This window comes from Mercenaria mercenaria, chromosome 17 (assembly GCF_021730395.1).
Source record: "Mercenaria mercenaria strain notata chromosome 17, MADL_Memer_1, whole genome shotgun sequence".
NCBI lineage: Eukaryota > Metazoa > Mollusca > Bivalvia > Venerida > Veneridae > Mercenaria > Mercenaria mercenaria.
Window position 1 is genome coordinate 31,107,877 of NC_069377.1, and position 22,452 is coordinate 31,130,328.

Below are 22,452 nucleotides of genomic sequence, written 5' to 3' on the forward strand. Positions count from 1 at the left end.
CTTTCACATTATATCATTTCATAATTCATTAAAAAAAAATCAATATTATTTTTTGAAATGTATATATAGTCTAAATAATGAGACCTCGGGTAGACCAATTTTAAATTATGATATTTTACATTGTCTACCTGAAGGAGGGGAGTATCGCCCAGTCAGAAAAATATAACGATATTCAACTCTCGAGTACAATTATTTGGACTAATAAAATGTAATGACTGACACAAAATGAATTGACAAACACTTTTTAATTATCATTTATAATGTATAATGTTTCTTCCTTCTCAATATTTGACAATTAATTCTTAGGTGATCAATTAAAATTCACAATATGTTTAAAAATGAGTTATTAATTAGAATACTGTAATAATAAATACATCTGAAAAAAATAACCATATCTTAACTTGACAAAATTTTGAACCAGCATTCATTCTTAAAACATTTACAAAAGAATTAAAATCTGTTGGGTTAAGCTTAATATTTTGCATCCAGAGTAAACTAAAACTACACAATTAACTTTTATTTCTTTAACAGCATTTCAGTGTATTTAATTTACCATCAACAGTAGATTATTATTGTACATAGCTATAAGGCTAACCTTTTTTAATTCTCAATTAGAAGTGTGACAAACACTTTCTATTTAATCAAATCAATTATAACTTGAATAATCAATAATTATTACTGCCTACACAATAGATATCTATAGTATATAAATAAGGGAGGTGTAAAGTCCTAGGGTGTAAAAACCTGGGGGAGTAAAGTCCAAGGGTGTATTGTCCCGGAGGTGTAATGTCTTGATACCATTGCATGGCATTAAAGCCGCGGCGATCAGATTGTAGCGTAGCTAGGCAGCACCCCCATAAACGACTGTACTCCCCCTCATTCCTGTTGCAACCGATGAAAGGCCGAAGGTAAGGAATCGTCTTCAAATTAATTATTTTGCTGTATACGGTATCTATGTGTATGCAAGGGCGTAGCAGCTGGGGCGAGGAGCGGCGAAATGCCGAACTCGTAAATTTTTGAAAAGGCTAGAAAATATAATTGAAAATAAATACAGCGGTCTTCCATTTATCATGAAGTGCATCGGCGACTGATATGTACATCTTGTCATATCGCTGACACCTTGCTAGATCACCTTGCAATGGTGACATGGTATTGTACAAATCGATAATCCGCAACGACCAAGGTCGCTGTATTTTCACGCACCACAGACTCGGATTACAGGCAATACATTAATTAATGAAAGTTAATCGTATTTAATTGCTTACTGCCAGTTGTGTCTCAAATTCTGCCGCCAAAGGAAAGTATGTTGAGTAAAACACAAACGCAAATCGGGATCTTTAGATGTCTTTACATAAAATATATTAAGGTGATGTCACTTTTTGAATTTCCAGTGAATAACAAAAAACCAAAGAATATTCAGTTCTTTCCAAAAACCGTTATATCATGATTCAACCAAATAGTTTCCTTTGTCTACCAGAAAGGAACAATTCTTATATCTTAATATTGAGATTTGGTACCTTTATAACAGACAATAAACTAAAACAATAGACATTCATATGTGACGTCGGTGAGCTCAACAAAGCAATTTCAAGCACAAATATTAATGTGGAATGTAAAGTAAGTTACACATTACAATATCCGTCCAAGATACTTTCAAAAACAATGCATTTGCAGAATAGAGAGATAAAAATAATTTTGACAGCTCGTGAAAACTAATGACAAATTTTGACAGGTATATGATGACTCATGACCTAATTAATTTTTTTCTGTTATTTCTAACTTCCAGTTTGATTTTCATAAAATGGGTATTCTTTATTGTAGCTTACAATTCATACATTAAAACAATAAAAGAATATATCGTTACCTCACTGTCGTTTTGTCTATCCATCTCTCGTACGAATTCCTATTGTTTCAGTCATTTGTCAGTAATTAGAGCAACTCACAGTGTTGCAATCATACAAAACACATCCCTTATTTTCACATAGATATTGAGGATTTATCTAATGAGCACATGTATTGGAAACACAATTTCAATACCGACTGTGTATTGTAATAATGCTAAACTATCTCAGCTGTGACATCTCCTTAAATATGTTTGACACTTAAACATATTGTTTGAAAATCAAAGGCACTAATCATAATGATTAAATTCAACGCATAAAATGTAGAAAAATCCTCATAGATTTTACAGATCTAGTTAAATTAACAAGTATTACAGCTTCTACATAAAAATATAAAAGGTCAATCAGCCTCGCAATTTTGCATTCCCTAATCGATCATTTGGTAAAAAGAACCCTGAACTCCGTTCATTCAACCCTAAACAATGAATTGCGTTTTAACTTTATAATGCCATTTAATGACTAAAATGCCACAATGATTGGATTACCCTTTTAAGCCAGGGTCTTGTGCTCGATCCCCTACTTAGGACATTACTGGTTTTACCCTGGCAAGACATTGTCCTATCTAACATCGTACTGCCATTACAGTGTTTAAACATAGTAAACTGTAAATAGGGGGGAAAACTCGAAAAAAAACCGAGTATGTTCAACAGATACTGAGCAGTCCAAGAAGTCGCGAGATTGCACCATTTACTCTAGCTATATGCAAAATTTTCCCGGGGCCACCCCGGACCCCATTCATAGAAGGGGGACCCCACCTCCCAAACCCACCCCCTCCGTCGCCCCAATGCTCAAATCGTCCCTACGCCCCTGGTATGTGTTGATATAACAGATAAAACAGTCAAGTAATGTTTACAAAATGCTGACAGAATGTCTATATACTGATCACACTTCTTGCATGGAATTTCATTTGGTGAATAGCGCATGTGAAATTTATTTGCAGTTGTTTGCATAGCCTACTCCATAAATGTAAATAAGAGAATTTAGAGAAAGGGTAGACTGGCTCCCGTCCCTACGTTTGTTCTTATTTACATATATCAGTTTTCTTCATTAAGAGGGAAGTAACTCCAGAGGGTTGTTTCTACATTGACATTTTTTATTGCCCCTGGCTCCAAACATAACTTCTGAAACTGCTCCATCTGCATTCGTTTTTTCCATTATAGCAGCACACAATGTACCATTATTGCTGAGTCACCTCTTGCATTGGCCAAAGTATGGCCCGTTTTGGACTTAGAAAGTCCTGGTTAAAGTTTTGTGTGCAAGTTCCCATCTCCAAAACTAATGATTGTATGTATTGAATTGAACCTTCACATGTTTCTTCAGGATAATAAAACCAGGTGATAGCATCAAGTTCCATAACTCTGACATGCATTTTGGCTGAATTATGCCCCACTCCAGACTTAGAAAATCCTTGTGAAAATAAATTTTGCATGCAAGTTCCCATCTCCAAAATTGAATGCAGATGCAAGATTGAAACTCTGTAGATATTTTAAAAATTTTAATGTAGGGTAATATTCCTGCTTCTGGCAAAACATTTTGAATAGCCGAGCATTGGCTGTCTTAGGGACAGCTCTCGTTAAGGTATTAGATGCCTATTATTAATAATAGTAATGTTTACAAAATGGCATTTGCTTGGCATATTCATAAAGGTGACCGTGTTTCGCACTGTTTTGCAATTTTTAAACAATTTTTACCGTGCCGTTTTTTTTTTTAATTTTGTATAACTTATGGTATCTCCTCAAGTTCAAGTAGAGACAAATTTCAAAGTGATGGCCACTATCCAAAACGTTTGCAGAGAATTCACTTTACCATTAATTTTAATAAAAGAAACATCAAACTATTGGTAAACAATTATAAAATACAAAATAAAAATGTCAATATCATTTTTTCTAGGGTGCCTCAAGTAAACAGAATTCTAACTTCAACATTGAAAAAATAAGGTCGAATCCTGTATTTCTGCTTTGAATTTTGCTTACTTCATTCAAAAATTACCTTGGGGCAGATGTAAAACCTACCTAATTTTTTTCCACGATATGTAATCTAGAGAGTGAAAGCAAAATAGAGAACTTTTACCGCATGTAACGCAATATTTTTTAAAGATATGTAACTCTGCCCCTTCTGTTTTAGTAGTAAATTCACTTTGAACAGCCAGAAATCGCTTATCAAATTTTTTTTCTTCCCATTTTTGTACAATAAATCAATTATAAGTCTTGAAAGAAGTAAAAACTTACTAGAAAAAAAGGAAAATAAGGGGAAAAAATTCGGTCCCAGTAGGGCTTGCCCCCCCCCCCCCCCCTCCCCACCCCCCGAGAAAAGCAGTAAAAGTAAGTTTATGGTAGAAATTGAATACTCTTCAAAAAGGAGGTACCCTATTACGCTTCTAATACCTTAAGAATAACACCCAAACACACAGACCAAAAAAATGTGATTAACAATATTTATAATTTAAACTCTTTATAATACACACAGTTCATCACAGAACTGATATAAAGCTTTGTGTAAAATTTCATTAACCTTAGAACTTTAAACTATGAACTCCAGCGTCTGTCATGTTGTCATTAGATATAAAAGTGAAAATAATCTACTGACTTGGTGTCATCTAGAACTGGCCTCACTGACGACAAAAACAGATTTCAAGGCGCTAAACACTTTTAAGCTCACCAGCACCTTTTTTATTTCTTTGTTTAATTAAAAAAATCATTTAAAATACAAACTTTTCTCCAGTGAAACAATATTATTACCCAACAGTCGGTCAGTTAATTACCAGTATAAGTCTGTTTGTTCATGAAACAAGCGCTTTCTTTTCTGTTTTCTTTCATTTCTCCACATAAAAATACATTTTGAACTTTTTTATGTACAGGTTAATTTTACCATAACAGTAAACACTTTCTGCAGCTGGTGTTTCCATATTTAACATTTAATAAAATCTAAAAATTCATAAAAAAAGATCCTGTCAATGAGTTTATGTCACCTCCAAATAATTATCCACATACAACAATGTACAATATTTCACACTTACATTTACTAGTAAACTGTTGAATCATGGATGGGCTCAAGATCATTCTCTTCTAGAAAATAACAAAAAAATGACCCTATCAAATTGGTAAGGAGAACTTGTCATTACATTGGATAGTTAATTACTTTACAATTGATAGGGTTCTCAGTAGTTAACAGTTTACAGGGTTAATCTAGGGTTACATTGGCCAACTTTCACCAGGCTGTATGGTTTAGCCATCAGATAAAATTGTGCTATTTTTTCTAATAAAATGTTTCCTGTATTTATATAAAAAATAACCATGCAGCCAGGGAGCCAGGCTAGAGAAAGGGCTGCGGACAGACGTGATAGTCATGGACTTCTCGAAAGCTTTTGGTAAAGTTGACCATCATAAGCTTATATACAAACTTAAAAATTCGGAAATTGCGCCCTGTAACGTAATTATTCTTGACTTATATAATTGATCTCCCCGGTACAATGACAATTAGACGCAGAACAGCTACAGAATGATCTTTCCTCTCTGGAATCTTGGGAAAAAGACTGGGTCATGGAATTTAATCCAGATTAATGTGATCGAGGTGCTGAGGATCACCTAAAAGAAAAATCCAGAACTTTATCCATCCTTACATCCTCCACGGTACAGAACTAAAAACATCCGACTCAGCTAAATATCTTGGTGTAACCATCGCAAAAGACCAAAACTGGAACCAACATATAAACAATATAATAACAAAGGCAAATAACTCATTAAGATTCATAAAAAGAAATGTGAAAACGAATAAACAGGTCAAACAAGCAGCTTATAACACATATGTAAGATCCCAGTTAGAATATTGCTCCATTGTCTGGCACCACTGAAAAAAAACAACACCTTACCAGTAAAATTGAGAGTGTCCAGAGAGCTGCTGCTAGATATGCGTCTATATGCGTCTATATGCACTATGACTTTTCTGATAGCGTAACTAAAATAATTCAAGAACTCCATTGGAAGTCTCTAGAACATCGTAGAATTCAAAACTCTCATATCGTTTTATATAAAATTCAGTATAATCTTGTCTTTGTTGACCACAGTGAATCACCTGATACAAACTAGAAACCTAAACTTTCTCATACCCCAGTCACGCACCCAGTATCACTCAAATTCTTTTTTCCCCAGAACCATCAGATACTGTAAACTAACACACTGTTTTTCCAGGCTCGCGCGCCCCCAGTCATAATCGTGAACGATTGCTCGGGAGTAACATGTAGATGTAGATGTAGATGTAGATAGAATATGTTGCATAATGGCCCGGACACAAAAAATGGTCCGACCCTATTTTTGACATTTGACCTCTAGTGTGACCTTGACATTGGAGGTAGGGAACTGTGTCTTGTGCGCGACACATCGTCTCATGATGTTGAACATTTATGCCAAGTTATTTCAGAATCCCTTGTATAAAGAAGTTATGGTACGGACACGATAAATGGACTTTTTTACCTTTGACCTCTTAAGTATGACATTAAAGAGAAAAGAAAAAGAAGAGGTCAGGCATTAACTACATATTGCCTATGTGTGTGTGAAGTATGAGATAGGTAGATCTAGGTGTAGTAGTATTCAAGTAATTGCCGGACCAAATTTACGAGGACACGCATACAAACAGACCAGACAGACAGACCGCATGGTGCGTCTTATATACCCCCTCCTTCAAACTTCGTTTGCTTGTTATGCATGTAAGTAAGAAGAAATACTACAAGAGCAAGAGAAAAGCCGATATTTAATAAATAAGTCAGTTGCTTACAGGCATACAGTCTTTTTTTACGAAAATCGCAAACATTTGTACAGTACTGCAAGCAAACATGCATACGGTCCAATCACACCGAATCGTTATAAGCAAATTGGAGGTTTTAGCAATGATTTTATTTAATTTTACGAAACTAGCATTGTTTCTATAGACTTAAAAAATTCTTTGTTTCCGGTAACATGCTAAAAAGATAGGGTAGGTAGGTCGGAATGTTTTTTTTTTTTATTAAGAGAGACTTTTCGGAAATTATTTTTGTGTCAAAAATGAATACTTTTTTGTCAAAAAGTTGAAAAAATTATTCTCCAAGGCCATAAAAACATTTAGGGTCGGGCCAAAAATTTAGGATAGGTCGGGATACCGGAAACAAACAATTTTTTACGCCTTATTCACGAAACAGTAGAATTTATATGTAGATCATTTTTCAAGCAAAAGAATGTACTTTTGGCGCCCACAATATGCAAGTTCCGGACAAAATTAGTGATCAAGCGAGTTTTTTTTTGCTATAATTTTACATGTTATCGGACTTACATATTGTTTAAAAAAATATATATATAAATATAAACACTAACAAAGCACATAAATCACTTCAAAATATATTTTTACAACTTTTAGCGGTTAGTTTATTTTTTGATCGGTCGCAACAGGAAGAGGGGGAGTACTGTCGTTTAAAGGGGATGGGTAGTATGCATAAACAGTGAAAGCACTCTTAAAAAAAAGCTCGGCGTTTGTTTATTTAATTTATCAACTTCTTTTTTTTAAATGTCGTATATATTGTTAAAAGACTCATATATACGATACTTGACCATGATATATTGAAATAAGAAATATCTTTAAAAATGATGGTCGGCGAATTGTAATAAGGAAAGAAGTGTATGAATTTTTCATCTAACATTCATCTTTTATCTAACATTTTTCAAATTGCAAAACTAAACACCGCACTTTAACAATTTAAATGGTTCTCTTTTAATTTTTCGCAAAGGTTTCGTAGGGTTGCAATTTTGTTTCGTTTATCCTTAGACGAATAATTACAGCAGTAGTTTGATGAAGATTCAGGAAGCGGTTCATGAGAAGAGGTCATTATACGTGTTTATATTTTTAGCTAAATTGGTCCCTATCCCCATTTGTAACAAAATAGCAGGAGACCTTACACATCGAGTTTGATAAAAATCCATTACATTTTAGTGGTTAATGCGAAGAAAGGCATATCTACTTTTAGCTATAACGGCAGCATGTCAATACATGCGATCAGCTGTTTAGACGGCATAGAGGCTATGACTACTCATCAAGACGATGTGCAGAACCCATGAGTCAGCCTTGTCGGTTTAAGGTCAAGGTCACAACTCAAGGTCAAAGGTTTGAGCCTGCCATTTTGTGTCCGCTCTATATCTCCTAAACCCCTTGAAGGAATTTTATAAAACTTGGGTCAAATGATCGCCTCATCAAGACGATGTGCAGAACCCATGAGTCAGCCATGCCGGCTCAAGGTCAAGGTCACAACTCAAGGTCAAAGGTTTGAGCCTTCTATTTTGTGTCTGCTCTATATCTCTTAAACCCCTTGGAATTTTATAAAACTTGGGTCAAATGATTACCTCATCAGAACGATGTGCAGAAATTATGAGTCAACCATGCCAGCTCAAGGTCAAGGTCACAACTAAGGGTCGAAGGTTTGAGCCTTCCATTTGGTGTCCACTCTGTATCTCCTTAACCCCTTGAAGGATTTTCATCAAACTTGGGTCAAATGATCACCTCATCAAGAACTCATGAGTCAGTCATGTCAACTCAAGGTCAAGGTCACAACTGAAGGTCAAAGGTTTCAGCTCTGTATCTCCTAAACCCTTTGAAGGATTTTCATGAATCTTTGGTCAAATGATCACCTCATCAAGACGTTGTGCAGAATTCATGAGTCAGCCATGTCAGTTCAAGGTCAAGGTCACAGCTAAAATCAAAGGTTTAACCTTTCACTATCCATAGCAGTGGCGGGGGATTTAGCTGTCTTTCAGACTGCCTTGTTCAGTTATAATATGGCTAGAGACAAAACTGCGTGTAAGCTACTTCAGTATCTTAACAGGACAAACCTGCCTGTTAGTGCCCACTACCGCCATCCATATATTCACTTACGTTAACTAGGTATCTTGATTTTTGTCAGTCAGTTATGATTTACACAGTTTTGATTTATACTCATTGATTCCATATAGAGGACCGTTATTCGCCAATTTGGGTACGGATATTAACTTGATAGCAAGAAAACTTTCACAATAACCACTTATCTATGTGAATATGTGGATTGCAGAAGTGCGCATTAACAGTCAGTTTTGTCATTTTAACATAATTATCTGGATAAGGCCTAAAAATTCTTTGTTTCCGGTAACATCATGCTCAAAAATATTAGGGTAGGTAGGTCAGAATTTCTTTTTTTTTTTTGGAATTTTTTTTTATTAAGGGAGGCTTTTCGGAAATTATTTTTGTGTCAAAAAATGAATACAATTAAGGGGGTTATGCCTTTAGAGCATCAGTACTTTGATTTCTAACATCACTGGCCATGTTTAAAGCATAAAAAGTGTAGTTTTGCAACTTTTTGTTAAAAAGTTGAAAAAAATATTCTCCAAGGCCATAAAAACATTTAGGGTCGGGCCAAAAATTTAGGGTATAGGTCGGGATATCGGAAACACACAATTTCTTTTACGCCTTACACGCAATTTTGCCACTTGCCTGATAATAACTGGATATGTGACATTTTTTTGAGAAAACTGTCTACATAAATAAGTGGATATGTGGTTGGCAGAGATATGCCACCATAGTTTTCTCTCTCCTGAATGGTCAGCGCCTATATTCTATCACTTATAGCATTCAACTACCGTATAGGTATAACCCCGATGCCTTGGCTGTACTTCGACAATAACGCTGAACCCCGTCTTTAATCTGGAGCTCCCCTGCTTTTTCAGTAGATTACCTTAACCTACGTCTCTGTCTCTGCTTTCCGATGCTCGGTCTATATTTGCTGTCGTCTATAGCATTCAACTACCCTTAAGGTAAAACTCCTATGCGCTGGTCCTACAGCTCGAAACCTTGTTGAAATTTTGCAACTCTGCTTTAGTATATGAACTTCAAACGTCTCCTTTTTAATAATTTATCCGCCCTGACAGTGAAGTTGCAATAACTTCCTTATCAAGATACTCAAGGTAGATCTTCACCAAACTTGAACAAAATGTGTTTGGCCATACGTCCTTGGCCAAGTTCGATAACTTGCCGAATCGGCCCAGGCACTTCGGAATTATGGCCCATATTTTCCTTAAATCGGCCCTTTTACTCTTGTCCGCGCTCTAAGTCGAACATTTCTTATCCGATCTTCGCCAAACTTGAACAAAATGTGTTTGACCATAAGTCCTCTACCAAGTTCGATAACTAGTCAAATAAGTGTAGGCACTTCGGAATTATGGCGTTGAATTACCGAAAATCGGCCTTTTAACTCTTGTCCGCGCTCTAAGGCGAACATTTCTGACCCGATCTTCACGAAACTTGAACAAAATGTGTTTGTTTGACCTTAAGTCCTCGACCAAGTTCGATAACTAGCCAAATCGCCAGAAGCACTTCGGAATTATGGCCCTTGAATTACCCAAAATCGACATTTTTACTCTCTTCAAAGGTATATTTGTAGTGAGTAAACTATATATTAAGACTGACTTTCTGTTTAGATGATGACATACATTTATGAAATGGTATAATGAACACAAGGACAAAGAGTTCAGTTTTCAGACTGAACTCAGTTTTTAGACTGAACTGATGGTTATTGTTGACACATTAAGAGATTGCGCTCTGAAGTTTCGTAACGACTTTATGGGTATCACAGACATTGACTGTTTTGCACCGTGCGTTAATACTATCGCCTCCGCGTGCAATCAATTTTCTACCAGCCGAAACCATTGCCTTGATTCCCCACCATTGCTACAGTCCAGAACAAAAGGAGACAAGAAAAGCTGTACAATGACTAAAATGAAGGGGTGGCATACAACAACATAGAAAAAGTGTTGAGAAAAGTATTAGACCATATCTAGTGAATGCTCACTATGAAAGTGCAAACAGAGAGAAAGTGGTTTTAGAATTTAATTGATTTCTCAGTAGCACGCAAACCCAGCTAGATAATTGAGTTCTACTATTGATCGGTGACAGAAATGACCATGGGGGTCTTGTATGACAAGACGATTAAGAAGAGAAAGTGTTGAGAGGACCTCGAGTACACATATAAATGTATATGGGGGACTTCATTCACAAACAAAACCCGCCCGCTGAGCTCATTAGGGAGAGTGCGTTTTGTTATACGGATTGGAGGGTCGTAAGTCCGATCCCCGGGCGGGCCATATGTTCTCCGTGACGATTTGATAAAAGACAATGTGCCTGAAAACATGCGTCCTCGACCTCTGATTCATGTGGGGAAGCTGGCCGTTACTTTCGGAGAACACGTTATACTGGTGCAGAATCCAGGAACACTGGTTAGCTTAACTGTCCGCCGTTTCATAACAGAAATACTGATGAAATACGGCGTTAAACCCAAAACAAATTGACAAACAGTGTAATGACAATCTGTTATAAAGTCGTATGTTGACAAACTGGAATTGGTTACGCCATTAGAACCACGTGGCGCATTTTTCGGAGGTCGAACAGAGGCCTGGTGCTTCTGTCGATGAAGACATTATTATGACGTGACATCGCCCTATCCATGAGTAAATAAAACGGGGAAAATTCCATTAGGTCATCATGAAATTATCACAGAAAACCTTAAAAAATTAGAGGACTACGAGAGTCTAGTAAAGTGCAAATTCTTCCACCAAAAAGTCTTTTCCACCCTGCCCTGCTTAGTAAAATGAATGGTAAGCTGTTGTTTCACCTGTGTTGCTAAACAACAATCACGTTGCACACATACTAAAGAAGAGAGAAGATTTTTAGGTACCTGTTAGCCATACTTATTTGGCTGATCGGGATCTGTTATTTTATAGTTCTCATCCCTCTAACGGGACAGCGACAGTTAAAAGTTACCACGCTGTCCCAATTGGACTTGGTACCTGTGTAACAAATGAGGTGAAACAAAACGGTAAAAAATGGAATAAAGTTGTCAAACTGCACAAACCAGTAAGAAGCACTGGGTGTTCAAATCGCTCCTAATAGGGATCATACTCAAACCTAACTAGCCCTACGTGTTGACCATTTTTATGCCCTAAAGAGATGATCTAAGGCCATGGTGAGCTTCCTGTCAATATGGCGGCGCTAATGTCAAAATCCATGTCATATGTTTCCTCACGCGAAGGGGTAAGTTGCTTTTAACTTTCACAGGGTCACGTTTTAGTGCGCACATGTGCCCTTTGATATTCCATAGATATCGCGGGACGTTTGTATTTTGGTACTTTCGTTTTCGGAATAGGGAATAAAGGTATGTTGAGTTCGTTTAAATTGCAATCATATCAAAAAGAACAATACATTTTTGTAGTACATACATTTTTTGCAAGTTTTATCGTTTTAAATATGTAGACCGTTTCAGTTTGTTGTTGCAAATTAAAAGATATATTTCGATACGCCAGCTTGTGTTAGATCACAAACCTACTTTCGTTTTCAAACTCCAGTGATAAATTCAGGAAAGCAAACAGGAGTCATTAGCGTTATTTTATTTATTAGTAAGAATGGAGGCATGCTCTTTTAATAATACATTATTCACTAGCTAACTCCTTTTGATGTTTTGTAGTCCTATGTATATAAAGTAACTAACTCCCTTTTAGGTTGTATAGTCCGATACCTCTTTATAGGTTCTTTAGTCTTTTATTATTATTATTATACCAGATCTTATATGTATATAAGGAGTAACCAGCCTCCGATTTAGCTCACCAGAGCACAAAGTGCTCATGATGAGCTTTTAGGATCGTTAGATATCCGTCCGTCCGTCGTCCACAATTTCTTAATTAAAAAAACCCCTCCTAAACCACAATGCCAATTTCAACCAAACTTCACAGGAATGTTCTTTCAGATTCTTTCAAATCTAGGTCATCCATGTAGAACTCCACGGCAACCAAGAAGAAAACTTTCAAAAGTCTTCTCCCCAGAAACTGCTGGCCTTATTAAAAAAATGTTCCTTGAGTGACCCTTTACCAAAGTTCGACTTACATTGCGACAGGTTGTTAAGTTCTGACATGGCGTGATTTAAAATGTCCATAAGAACATTATCTTTGAATTGATGAATAATATCGGTTTCCCATTTTTCTTTAACCTAAATTTGTTCACTTGAAATGAAAGATCGACTGTTCATTATGAATCCCTTATTATCAGATACTAGTATAAAGCGCATTAGTCAAAGTTTCTCATTTTGAGCAAGGCAGTTGCGGATGTGCAAAGGATTACATCTATTTTTCCTTGTTCTACACTGGTAATCTATTATAATACAGACTGATATTGACTAAATTGCTTGAAAAGATATTGAGATGTTATGTTACTTAAAGGAAAAATAATCTATTCTGAGAAAACATCACCCTCTGAAAATGCTTCTATGAATTTAGCGGTTTATCAGTTACGCTTATGTAGAAATAAATCTGGAACCTGGAACTTCACAATGAAAGTTGACTAGATCTTTTTTCGATACCATAAGCAATAAAACTAAGCCAAAAAAAAAAAAAAAAAAAAATAACTGCCACATCTTTATGTGGCTAATCATACCATATTTCATCAACAACAATTACATTTTGGACTTTTTCACATTTAACTCCTATGTAGTGTAAACAGTCCTTTTTGCCCTACGTAGAGTCTGCAGGTGCGAAATTTTACTTCCGTTAATAAATCCCACACGCTTAGCGCAATACAGAAAACGCAGACCTACGTATCGTGGTGTCGTGAATTCGATCCCCGGGCAGGGCATATGTTCTCCTCGACGATTTGATAAAAGACAGTGTGTCTGAAATTATTCGTTCTCTGCCGCTGATTCATGTTGAGAAGTTGGCATTTACTTGCAGAGAACAGGTTTGTACTGGTACAGAATCCAGGTAACTGCCCGCCGTTATATAACTGAAATACTGTTTAAAACAGCGTTTAACTCCAAACAAACAAACAAACAAACAGACAAATCTTTAAGATACGAAACGTGCATGCACTCTGCACTTTCACATATGAAGCAAAACTAAATGTATTTTTTAAAGTAAAATGTTTATGATTTTAATGGAGAACATTTTTTCTTAACACATATTTTACATCACAATTATATTAATCATAATCTAGTTAATTTTGAAGAAGAAAAAAGACACGAAAAAGGAGGGCCGAAAAGTGGGCTGCATAATACCAAATACGTGAAAAATGGTACCAGTATCTCCCTTGCTTGGCGCCCAAGAAGTTCATATGGTAAGAGTTGAAAATGACAACAAAAATGTATCACCTTTCTTGAACAGATGGTTTCTGTTCTACTAGTATAATATTAAATAAAATCTACTTCTTGAGAGAAGTGATGGTTTTCTTTTACTCATTTAAGGGGTCAAGCAGTGAACAATGACGGAAGGAAAACTCTCGGAGAAAGATATGGATCAGCTGGAAAAATGGATTGGAACGGGTCCTAAAATATTTACACTTCGGTATGCTATCACACGAGATGGATGTGATCCTACAGTCTTCCATCAGAAATGTGACAACCAGGGTCCTACTGTAACAGTGCTTTATAATCAACACGGCTCCGTGTATGGTGGTTTTACAAGCGTCAGTTGGCAATCAAAGAGTCCCATTTTCGTCAGAGTTGATAAAGCATTTTTATATCAGCTGAGGTATAATGGAAGTGACAGGCAAAATAAATTTCATGTTAAAAACCCCGATAGAGCTGTTATACACAGTAGATCGTGTGGACCATTATTCGGTTCAGGTTGTGATCTTAACACATTTAACACTAAGATAAACAAATCTGGTACTGTCTTTCCTCTCGATGGAAACATGAGCACTTTCGGAACCGATTACAACAACAACGGAGTGAGTACTGACCAAGTAAACAACGGTTCGATGCACGTCACTGAACTAGAAGTATACAGTGTAGCAGGTATCAGTCTTTACTTTTACGATAGATAATTCATACATCTTTAAAAATATATATACTGTATATACAATAATTTTGCGAATCAAAAACCACCTGTCATTTTGATACAAGTGCATGGCTTCCTATCTTAAACTCATCTTCACTTGTAACCTATCAACCAATCTGTTGAAAAAAAAAACAACAAAAGACAAGTTATGACGTCGAATTGGAAACAAAAATGCTTACCCTAGAAAAGGGAATAGTCTTTAGTATCAAGTACTTTATTTCCTTTTATATTGTAGTAATTCTCTTCATATTGAAGTTAACTACATATCGTTATGAGGCAAAAAGATATAACAATGAAATTAAGTTTGATTTATTATTTGTTTTTTTATCATCTAACATAATTAACGTAAAGCTATTCACTTAAGTTCTAGTGATGTCGCATGGCGTTTATTCGAAGCTGGTTTCTATAGAAAAGCTTCATTATCTCTTATATATAGGCATGTAGCGTTCAATGCTTTTCAATTTTAGATGGCCAAAGAAGAAAACCCTTACAGGAAGAAAAAACACCATGGCGAAAAACTAAAGACTGGAACGAAAAGGTTTGATTACAGCACAGAAGTTAAATGAAAGTACCAATAATCCCTCGGGGACATGACCAAACTAAATTTACTTTTTGAGTTTTTTTTATTATAATATTACCTACCTTTTCCGTATAATTTTTCGTTAAATTGTATAACACTTTCCATAATACACATCATTCTTAAGAATTCCATGGGTAGTAACAAGAACTTTTTAAATTGTCAAAATCATTTGAAGTATGTTGTTTGCTACTATAATTTTTTTATGGTCAAATTTGACTTTATCTGTTGAAGAATTGTTTTATGATTTAAAAGGATATATCGAAGTTTCAATAAACACGCAAATTTACACAAGTAAAAGTTGGTTTAATTTTGAAAGAGATTTTACAGCGAAAAAATACATTTTTGGCTACAAAATTTACATTAATGAAGTTATCATAAAGTTCCTTCTACTACCCCCAAAAGCCTTTAGAACATAGTGTTCTTGCAAGATAAAGCCGATGTTCGTGCAAAACGACATAGAAGCAAATGCTCTAGTACTTTCAATGACGTATGCATCACCGTCATAGTATTGTATGTTCAGGAGCTCGAGTTTGTTGATTATTTCAGCTGAAAAAGACCGTGTGTTCATTGTTTCAGTACTTAGATGAACTCAAAGAGGAGACTGTTACATTTAAACCAGTCCAAGACCTACAGATAAGCGAGGCTCGAATTTTGATGCTAGGTCCGGTGGGTGCTGGCAAATCCAGTTTCTACAACACGATAGATTCAATATACCGGGGTCGAATTACACAGCGAGCCTGCAGTGGTAGCGCAGAACAGAGCCTTTCCACTGCTGTAAGTTAAATTTTCTTAATAAATACTATGTATTTTATTTTAGAGGTCTGAAGAAATATTATATAAAGACATAGAATTTGTATCATTTAGTATCGCCACATATTGGACTACAATATTTTTACTATACATGTATGTTCCCACTAAACTGGTGAGACTCTATCACATAGTCAGTAATAAATATTATGAAGAAAACGACTTACCCACCATTTGCTATTTGCCAATGCAATGTCATAAACATTACTGAAACTACATTTTTGAAATTATTGAACAAAATTATTCCTCACATGAAGAATTCAACGTCCCGTGTGAGTCTCGAACCCAAATCGATGAGGGACAAGTGATTTGAGTTCTGCGACCGTAACCACTAGGCCACGGAGGCCCCCTATTAGAAAAATGAGTGAATACCTTTTATAAGGATACAGAGGTGTATCTATTTATTTTTCACTGGAATAATGGTATAACGTTGCACTTGAAAATGATTAAGTATCATTTATCACCTATTTGATTGTTGAAATATGAAATTGCAGTACATACCATATACGGTGAAAGTAGGGTCAGGTGCCTCCTTGAACTTCCGACTGTGTGATACACGTGGTCTAGAAGAATCCATGGGTATCGATGTGCTAGAGTGTAACTATCTTCTTGATGGAAACGTACCAGCTTATTACGAGGTAATTGATATTGGCCCAGCTTCCTTCGCAGTGAAAAAATAACTCAGTAAAATGCCAAGGACGTATACAATTAACAACTAAATAAAATTCGCACCAGGTGAAGTTATTATAATAAAAGTTTCAGTCATACAATATAAATACAGCTGATAACGTATTTAGCTCACCTGAGCATGGAGCACTGTTCTTCCGTCCTTCTGTCGTCTGTCCGTCTGTCCGGACAAACTTTTCTTCAGATGACATCTGCACTGAAAATACTAGTCAGAATTGAACAAGTAACTTAGTCAATAGCATACTGGCATGTTTTTTTCTCTCAAAATTTTCAGCATGGCCGCTTTCTTTGAAAACGGACAAAAACTTTTAAATTACTTCTCATAAACCGCTAGATGGGCCTCCACCAAACTTGGTCAGTAACAACAATTTAAGGTCCCCTCCCACACTTAACATGTGGTCACTTGAAGCCCCATTTAGGGGCTGTTAGAGCTTAGAATTGAAATTCCTTTAAAAAGCTTCTTGATGCATCTTCATCAGGCTTGATCTTTGAAATTATTTTAAGGTCTCTACAAAATATTTTTCAACTAGGTGAGATTAGCCCTTATTAGGGGTTACTGCAGCCTTTTTGTTCCAATGTCAAATTAAATAAAATTTGGACAACCGTTTCTTTTGTCCGGGCCGCTAGAGCTTGAAATAGAAATAGTTTAAATAATTTCTTCGCATGAACAGGCCGGTAGATCTTCACCAAATGTGGTCTGTAGCATCATTGTAAGGTCCTCTCTCAAACTTGTTCAAATGAAACACTGAAGCCTTCTTTTAAGGGCCATTAGTTAAGCACAGAAAAACCTTTCAACAACTTCTTCTCATGAACCGCTGGGTGCATCTTCATCAAACTTGGTCTGTAGCATAATGTTAGGTCGGCTCCAAATTTAGTGCAATTTGGACACTTGGCCATTTTTAGGGGCTGCTATAGGTAAAAAAAGAACTGTTAAGAGACTTTCAGCCTGCTCCAATTATTGTCCTCCGCTTTTTTCGAAGAAGAAAAGGGGCACAAAAATAGGCTGCGTCCGTCCGTCAAACTTCGTGTCCGGTACATAACTCTGCCAAACACGAAGGGATTTGAAATAACTTGGCATAAATGTTCCCCATTATCAGACGACCTGTCGTGCGCAAGACCCAGGCCCATAGCTCCAAGGTCAAGGTCACATATAGAGGTCAAAGGTTAGCAGGGACTGTTTCGTGTCCGGTCAATAATTCTACCATTCATCAAAGGATTTTGAAAGTACTTGCCATAAATATTCCGCATGATAAGACAACATGTCATGCGCAAGACCCAGATCCCTAGCTGTAAGGTCAAGGTCACACCTAGAGGTTAAAGGTTAATATTGTTCTGTTTCTTTTTCGGTCAGTAACTTTACCATTCATCAAGGGTTTTTTTAAATTTCTTGGCACAAATTTTCCCAATAATGAGTTGATGTGTCATACGCAAGACTCAGACCCCTAGGTCCACGGTCAAGGCCACCTGTGGAGATAAAATGTTTTTGTTTTGGTCTATAACTTTTTTGTGCACTGGTGTACATTCAAATAACTAGGCATATATTTTAACCATTACAAGACATTGTGTCGTGTGTAAAGGTCAATGTTACAGGCACTCTAGTTACTCTTAATTTGTACACGAGATTCCTCCCTACCCTTGTATGTTAAAGTGCAATACATGTGTTTATATTAGTTTTTTCTCTATTTCAAAAATGAAAATATGTTTTAAATAAGATGATTGGTATTGATAGATATATAAAAAGCTGTATTGGACCCTTAATAGAGTACCTCCTTTTTGAAGAGTATTCAGTTCCTACCATAAACCTTCAATTCACAGGGGTGGGGGTGGGGTGGGGTGGCGTAGGTTCAAGCCCCATTGGGACCAAAAATTCTCTCCATATTTTCCTTTTTTTTCTAGTAAATTTTAACTTTTCTCAAGACTTATTATGGAGGTATTGTGCAAAAGTGGAAAATTTTCATTTTATAAGCGATTTCTTGCTGTTCAAAGTGAATTTACCTCTGAATCAGGAGGGGTAGAGTTAGACATCTTTAAAAATTTTGAGTGACATGCCGTAAAAGTTCCCTGTTTTGCCTTCATTCTTTAGACTACATATTGTGGAAGAAATGCAGGTAGGTTTTACTTTTGCCCCATGATTATTTTGAATGAAGTGAGCAAAATTCAAAACAGACCTACAGGATTCGACCTTATTTTTTCAATGTAGGAGTTAGAATTCTGTCTAATTAAATCTGTTTACTTGAGGCACCCTCGAAAAAATGATATTTACAGTTTTATTTTGTATTTTATAATTGTTTAACAATAGTTTGATCTTTCTTTTATCAAAATTAATGCTGTAATGAATTCTCTACAAACGTTTTAGACAGTGGTCATCACATTGAAATTTGTCTGTACTTGACCTTGAGGAAATTCAATACATTATACAAAATTTACACACAAAAAACTGCACGGTAAAAGTTATTTAAAATTTGCAACACAGTGTGAAACATGGTCAGCTTTAAAAATATACCAAGCAAATGCTATTTTTTTAAACATTACTATAAGGAGTCCAATACCTAAGCAATTGTAGCCTACGGACTTGCAGAATGCAAGCCTAGGCACAAGTAATAAGTTAATGGTATAATTAGGTAAATGCAGCATTACTATGGTTGCAATACATTAGACTGATATGTAGTCCAACACTGTATCAACATTTTTTCCTAATGTGTAATTGAAAACAATTTATTTTAGTACAATTTACGAGTCATGCATTTCATTTGCTTATTACTTACCTCCCTTTAAAATAGTTGTGACATGTAAATTGTTAGTATTTTGCTCTGTTACTTAGAATATGTTGTATTGGCATGCAATATGTTTTGTCAAAATATCCCTAGGCGGGGGACGTTGGTATCTCTGTTACAAATCAATTTTGTGTGTGTGGTTTTTCCACCAAATTGTAAGAGTCAAATAGTGATTGAACTGTTTGTCATCTGAAACACTAATTTGTGTAATAAACTTCCACTGGCAATGGAACATTTGGCACGTAGAAAATGTTGTAGTCTCTTCCATAATTTCACCCTACATAACCTGTTTAAGCTCTGAAATTTAGTTGAGCAATTTAGGGCCATCATGTTCCTCTTGTTTGTTGCGTTTGTTAATTTTCAAATCAGAAGCGATACGCGTCTTTTTCTCTTTGAAAATGATAATAAGTTATATTAAATATTTTTATCTTTCTAGTTTAATCCTACATCGCCAATCAGTCCAAAGTATCCAGGATTCAAGTCTGACCCCAGCACTAATGACATTGTCCATTGTGCAGTCTTCGTATTAGATTCAACAACGCTCGAAGTGCTGTCTTCAAAGGTTGTTGAGAAAATGAAGGGACTTCGTGGACTAATGAATCAAAAACGTATGATAAATTTAAAATTGCAATTGTTTGAATCGAAGGTTCAAATGGTTCATGTAAAGCTATTAATTAAATAAGAATTATGCACATTTCTCTTGTCTTGTATATTTAATCGCGTATATCGACTTTGTACGAGTGTCTTTTTTAAGAGAAATATTCATCAGAAGGATAATTTCAGGAGAAATTTTAAATGTCTCAAGAATACTTCTGCTTTTTATCATTGGTTCAAATAAAGTAATTTTACAAGATGTGTTCAGGTATGAGGACTCATATTTCTATATGTACATATATACTTTTTCAGGAATACCACAGATTATTCTTTTAACAAAGATAGACAAGCTCTGTAAAGAAGTAGAGAAAAACGTATCTTGCGTGTATCACAGCCCAACTGTCAAGCAAGCTATAGAGAAAGCATCGCAAATTCTTGGTCTTCCACGAGCTCACGTACTTCCTGTGAAGAATTACGAGGACGAGGCTGAGTTGGACGACAACATTGACATTTTAGCTTTATTGGCTCTTCGTAAGATGCTGCATTTTACTGAGGATTTCATGCATAATCTGATTGACAAACGAAATGATGTGCAAGTCGAGATGAAAAAATTGAAGCTCGAAAACTGAGAATCTGCAACGTTTAGCACAATAGAGACCGTTATCTCAAAGTTGATGACTTTTCATATATCTTTTTTTTGACAAATTAATCAGACATGGCACAGCCTGCATAAATGTTTTAATGTAATCTTTCACAACACATTATATGTTCTGCTTACAAAAGGCCACGATACCATTTAAACTTGAAAGCATGATGTAAAAGGTCTTAACAGGACAACTTCAAAGACTTGAAAGTGGTTATGCTAAATTCTTTTCTTTTTTGAACAGTTTGTGTTGACTCCTATTATTTTCGCTAGATGTCTGTCTGCGTTTACACTTGTGATGTGTTCTTTGTTTTCAGTCATTTTATATCGTTCCGTTTAATGTGTTTGTGAATTGTTATCATTGTCATTGATTTTACGCGCATACAGTATGTTAGGCAGAATGCAGTAAGAGGGCTTGGTACTATTGTACCCATTTATAGAAAGAAGTTTTATAATAGAATTAACACTGTTTCTGTTGTCAACGATTGACGCAAAGTCTTTGCTTTTAACCGTGGCATTCGGGATTTAATAAAGTGGGAAGAAATCAGTGTCTTCGTCTGTTTTTGTATAGTCGTTTTTACTGTAGTACAAGGCGAAAAGATGATTTTGTATCCATGTTCCAGATAAACTTATTCACATAATAACAGTATGTACAAAGACACAATTTGACAATACGTACAGGAGACCGATGTCTGCAAAGAATATATAATACAGATTGGTTTTGTTTAAATTTAATACTGCAAAGAAAGGTCTGCATTTTTAGCTCATCTGAGCACGAAGTGCTCAAAGGTGAGCTTTTGTGACCGCTCTGTGTCCGTCGTCCGTCGGTCATCCGTCCGTCGTCAGTCGTCCGTCGTCAACAATTTGACTGTTAACACTCTAGAGGTCACAATTTTGGCCCAATCTAAATGAAACTTGGGCATAGTGTTACTCTCAATAAAATCTTGGATGAGTTTGATATTGGGTCAAAAACTAGGTCACCAGGTCAAATCAAAGGAAAAGCTTGTTAACACTCTAGAGGACACAATTTTGGCCCAACCTTAACCTTCACCCTGCTAAATTTCTAAAATGAACTGGTCCATCATTCAATTTGAGCAGTACCACTTATTATTCAAGGGGTGTTCACTGAATATTTACTGATTGAATAGCGAACAGTGCAGAACATCCGTGCAGTCTGATCTTGGTCTGCACAGGTCGCAAAAGCAGAATCATTTGCCGCCATCAGGCTAAAGGTTAATGAAACTTGGTCAGAATATTACCCTCAATAAAATCTTGGACAAGTTCGATATTGGGTCATCCGGGGCCAAAAACTAGGTTACCAGGTCAAATCAGTGGAAAAGCTTGTTAACACTCTAGAGGTCACAATTTTAGCCCAATCTTAATAAAACTTAGTCAGAATGTTACCCTCAATAAAATCTTGGACGAGTTTGATATTGGGTCATCCGGGTTTAAAAACTAGGTCACCAGGTCAAATCAAAGGAAAAGATTGTTAACACTCTAGAGGTCACAATTTTGGCCCAATCTTAATGAAACTTATTCAGAATGTTACCCTCAATAAAATCTTGGACGAGTTTGAAATTGGGTCATCTGGGGTCAAGCACTA

General features: G+C 35.9%; 1 protein-coding gene across 1 annotated transcript; it reads left to right on the top strand.

Annotated features, from left to right (window-relative positions):
• The first annotated feature begins 794 nt into the window (after nt 1-794).
• LOC123537104 (interferon-induced protein 44-like) lies at nt 795-21,397 on the top strand. The gene is made up of 7 exons (XM_053527575.1): nt 795-908; nt 14,170-14,721; nt 15,232-15,302; nt 15,921-16,118; nt 16,646-16,789; nt 20,049-20,220; nt 20,519-21,397. The coding sequence occupies exons 2-7, from the start codon at nt 14,187-14,189 to the stop codon at nt 20,833-20,835; spliced, it is 1,437 nt and encodes a 478-aa protein (XP_053383550.1). The 5' UTR covers nt 795-908; nt 14,170-14,186; the 3' UTR covers nt 20,836-21,397.
• Nucleotides 21,398-22,452: the final 1,055 nt, after the last annotated feature.

Coding starts and splice junctions, on each gene's coding strand:
- LOC123537104 (XM_053527575.1), top strand. CDS start 14,187: ATGACGGAAGGAAAACTCTCGGAGAAAGATATGGATCAGCTGGAAAAA. Junction 16,790..20,048: donor ACGTACCAGCTTATTACGAG/GTAATTGATATT, acceptor TTATCTTTCTAG/TTTAATCCTACATCGCCAAT. Junction 20,221..20,518: donor TGGACTAATGAATCAAAAAC/GTATGATAAATT, acceptor ATACTTTTTCAG/GAATACCACAGATTATTCTT.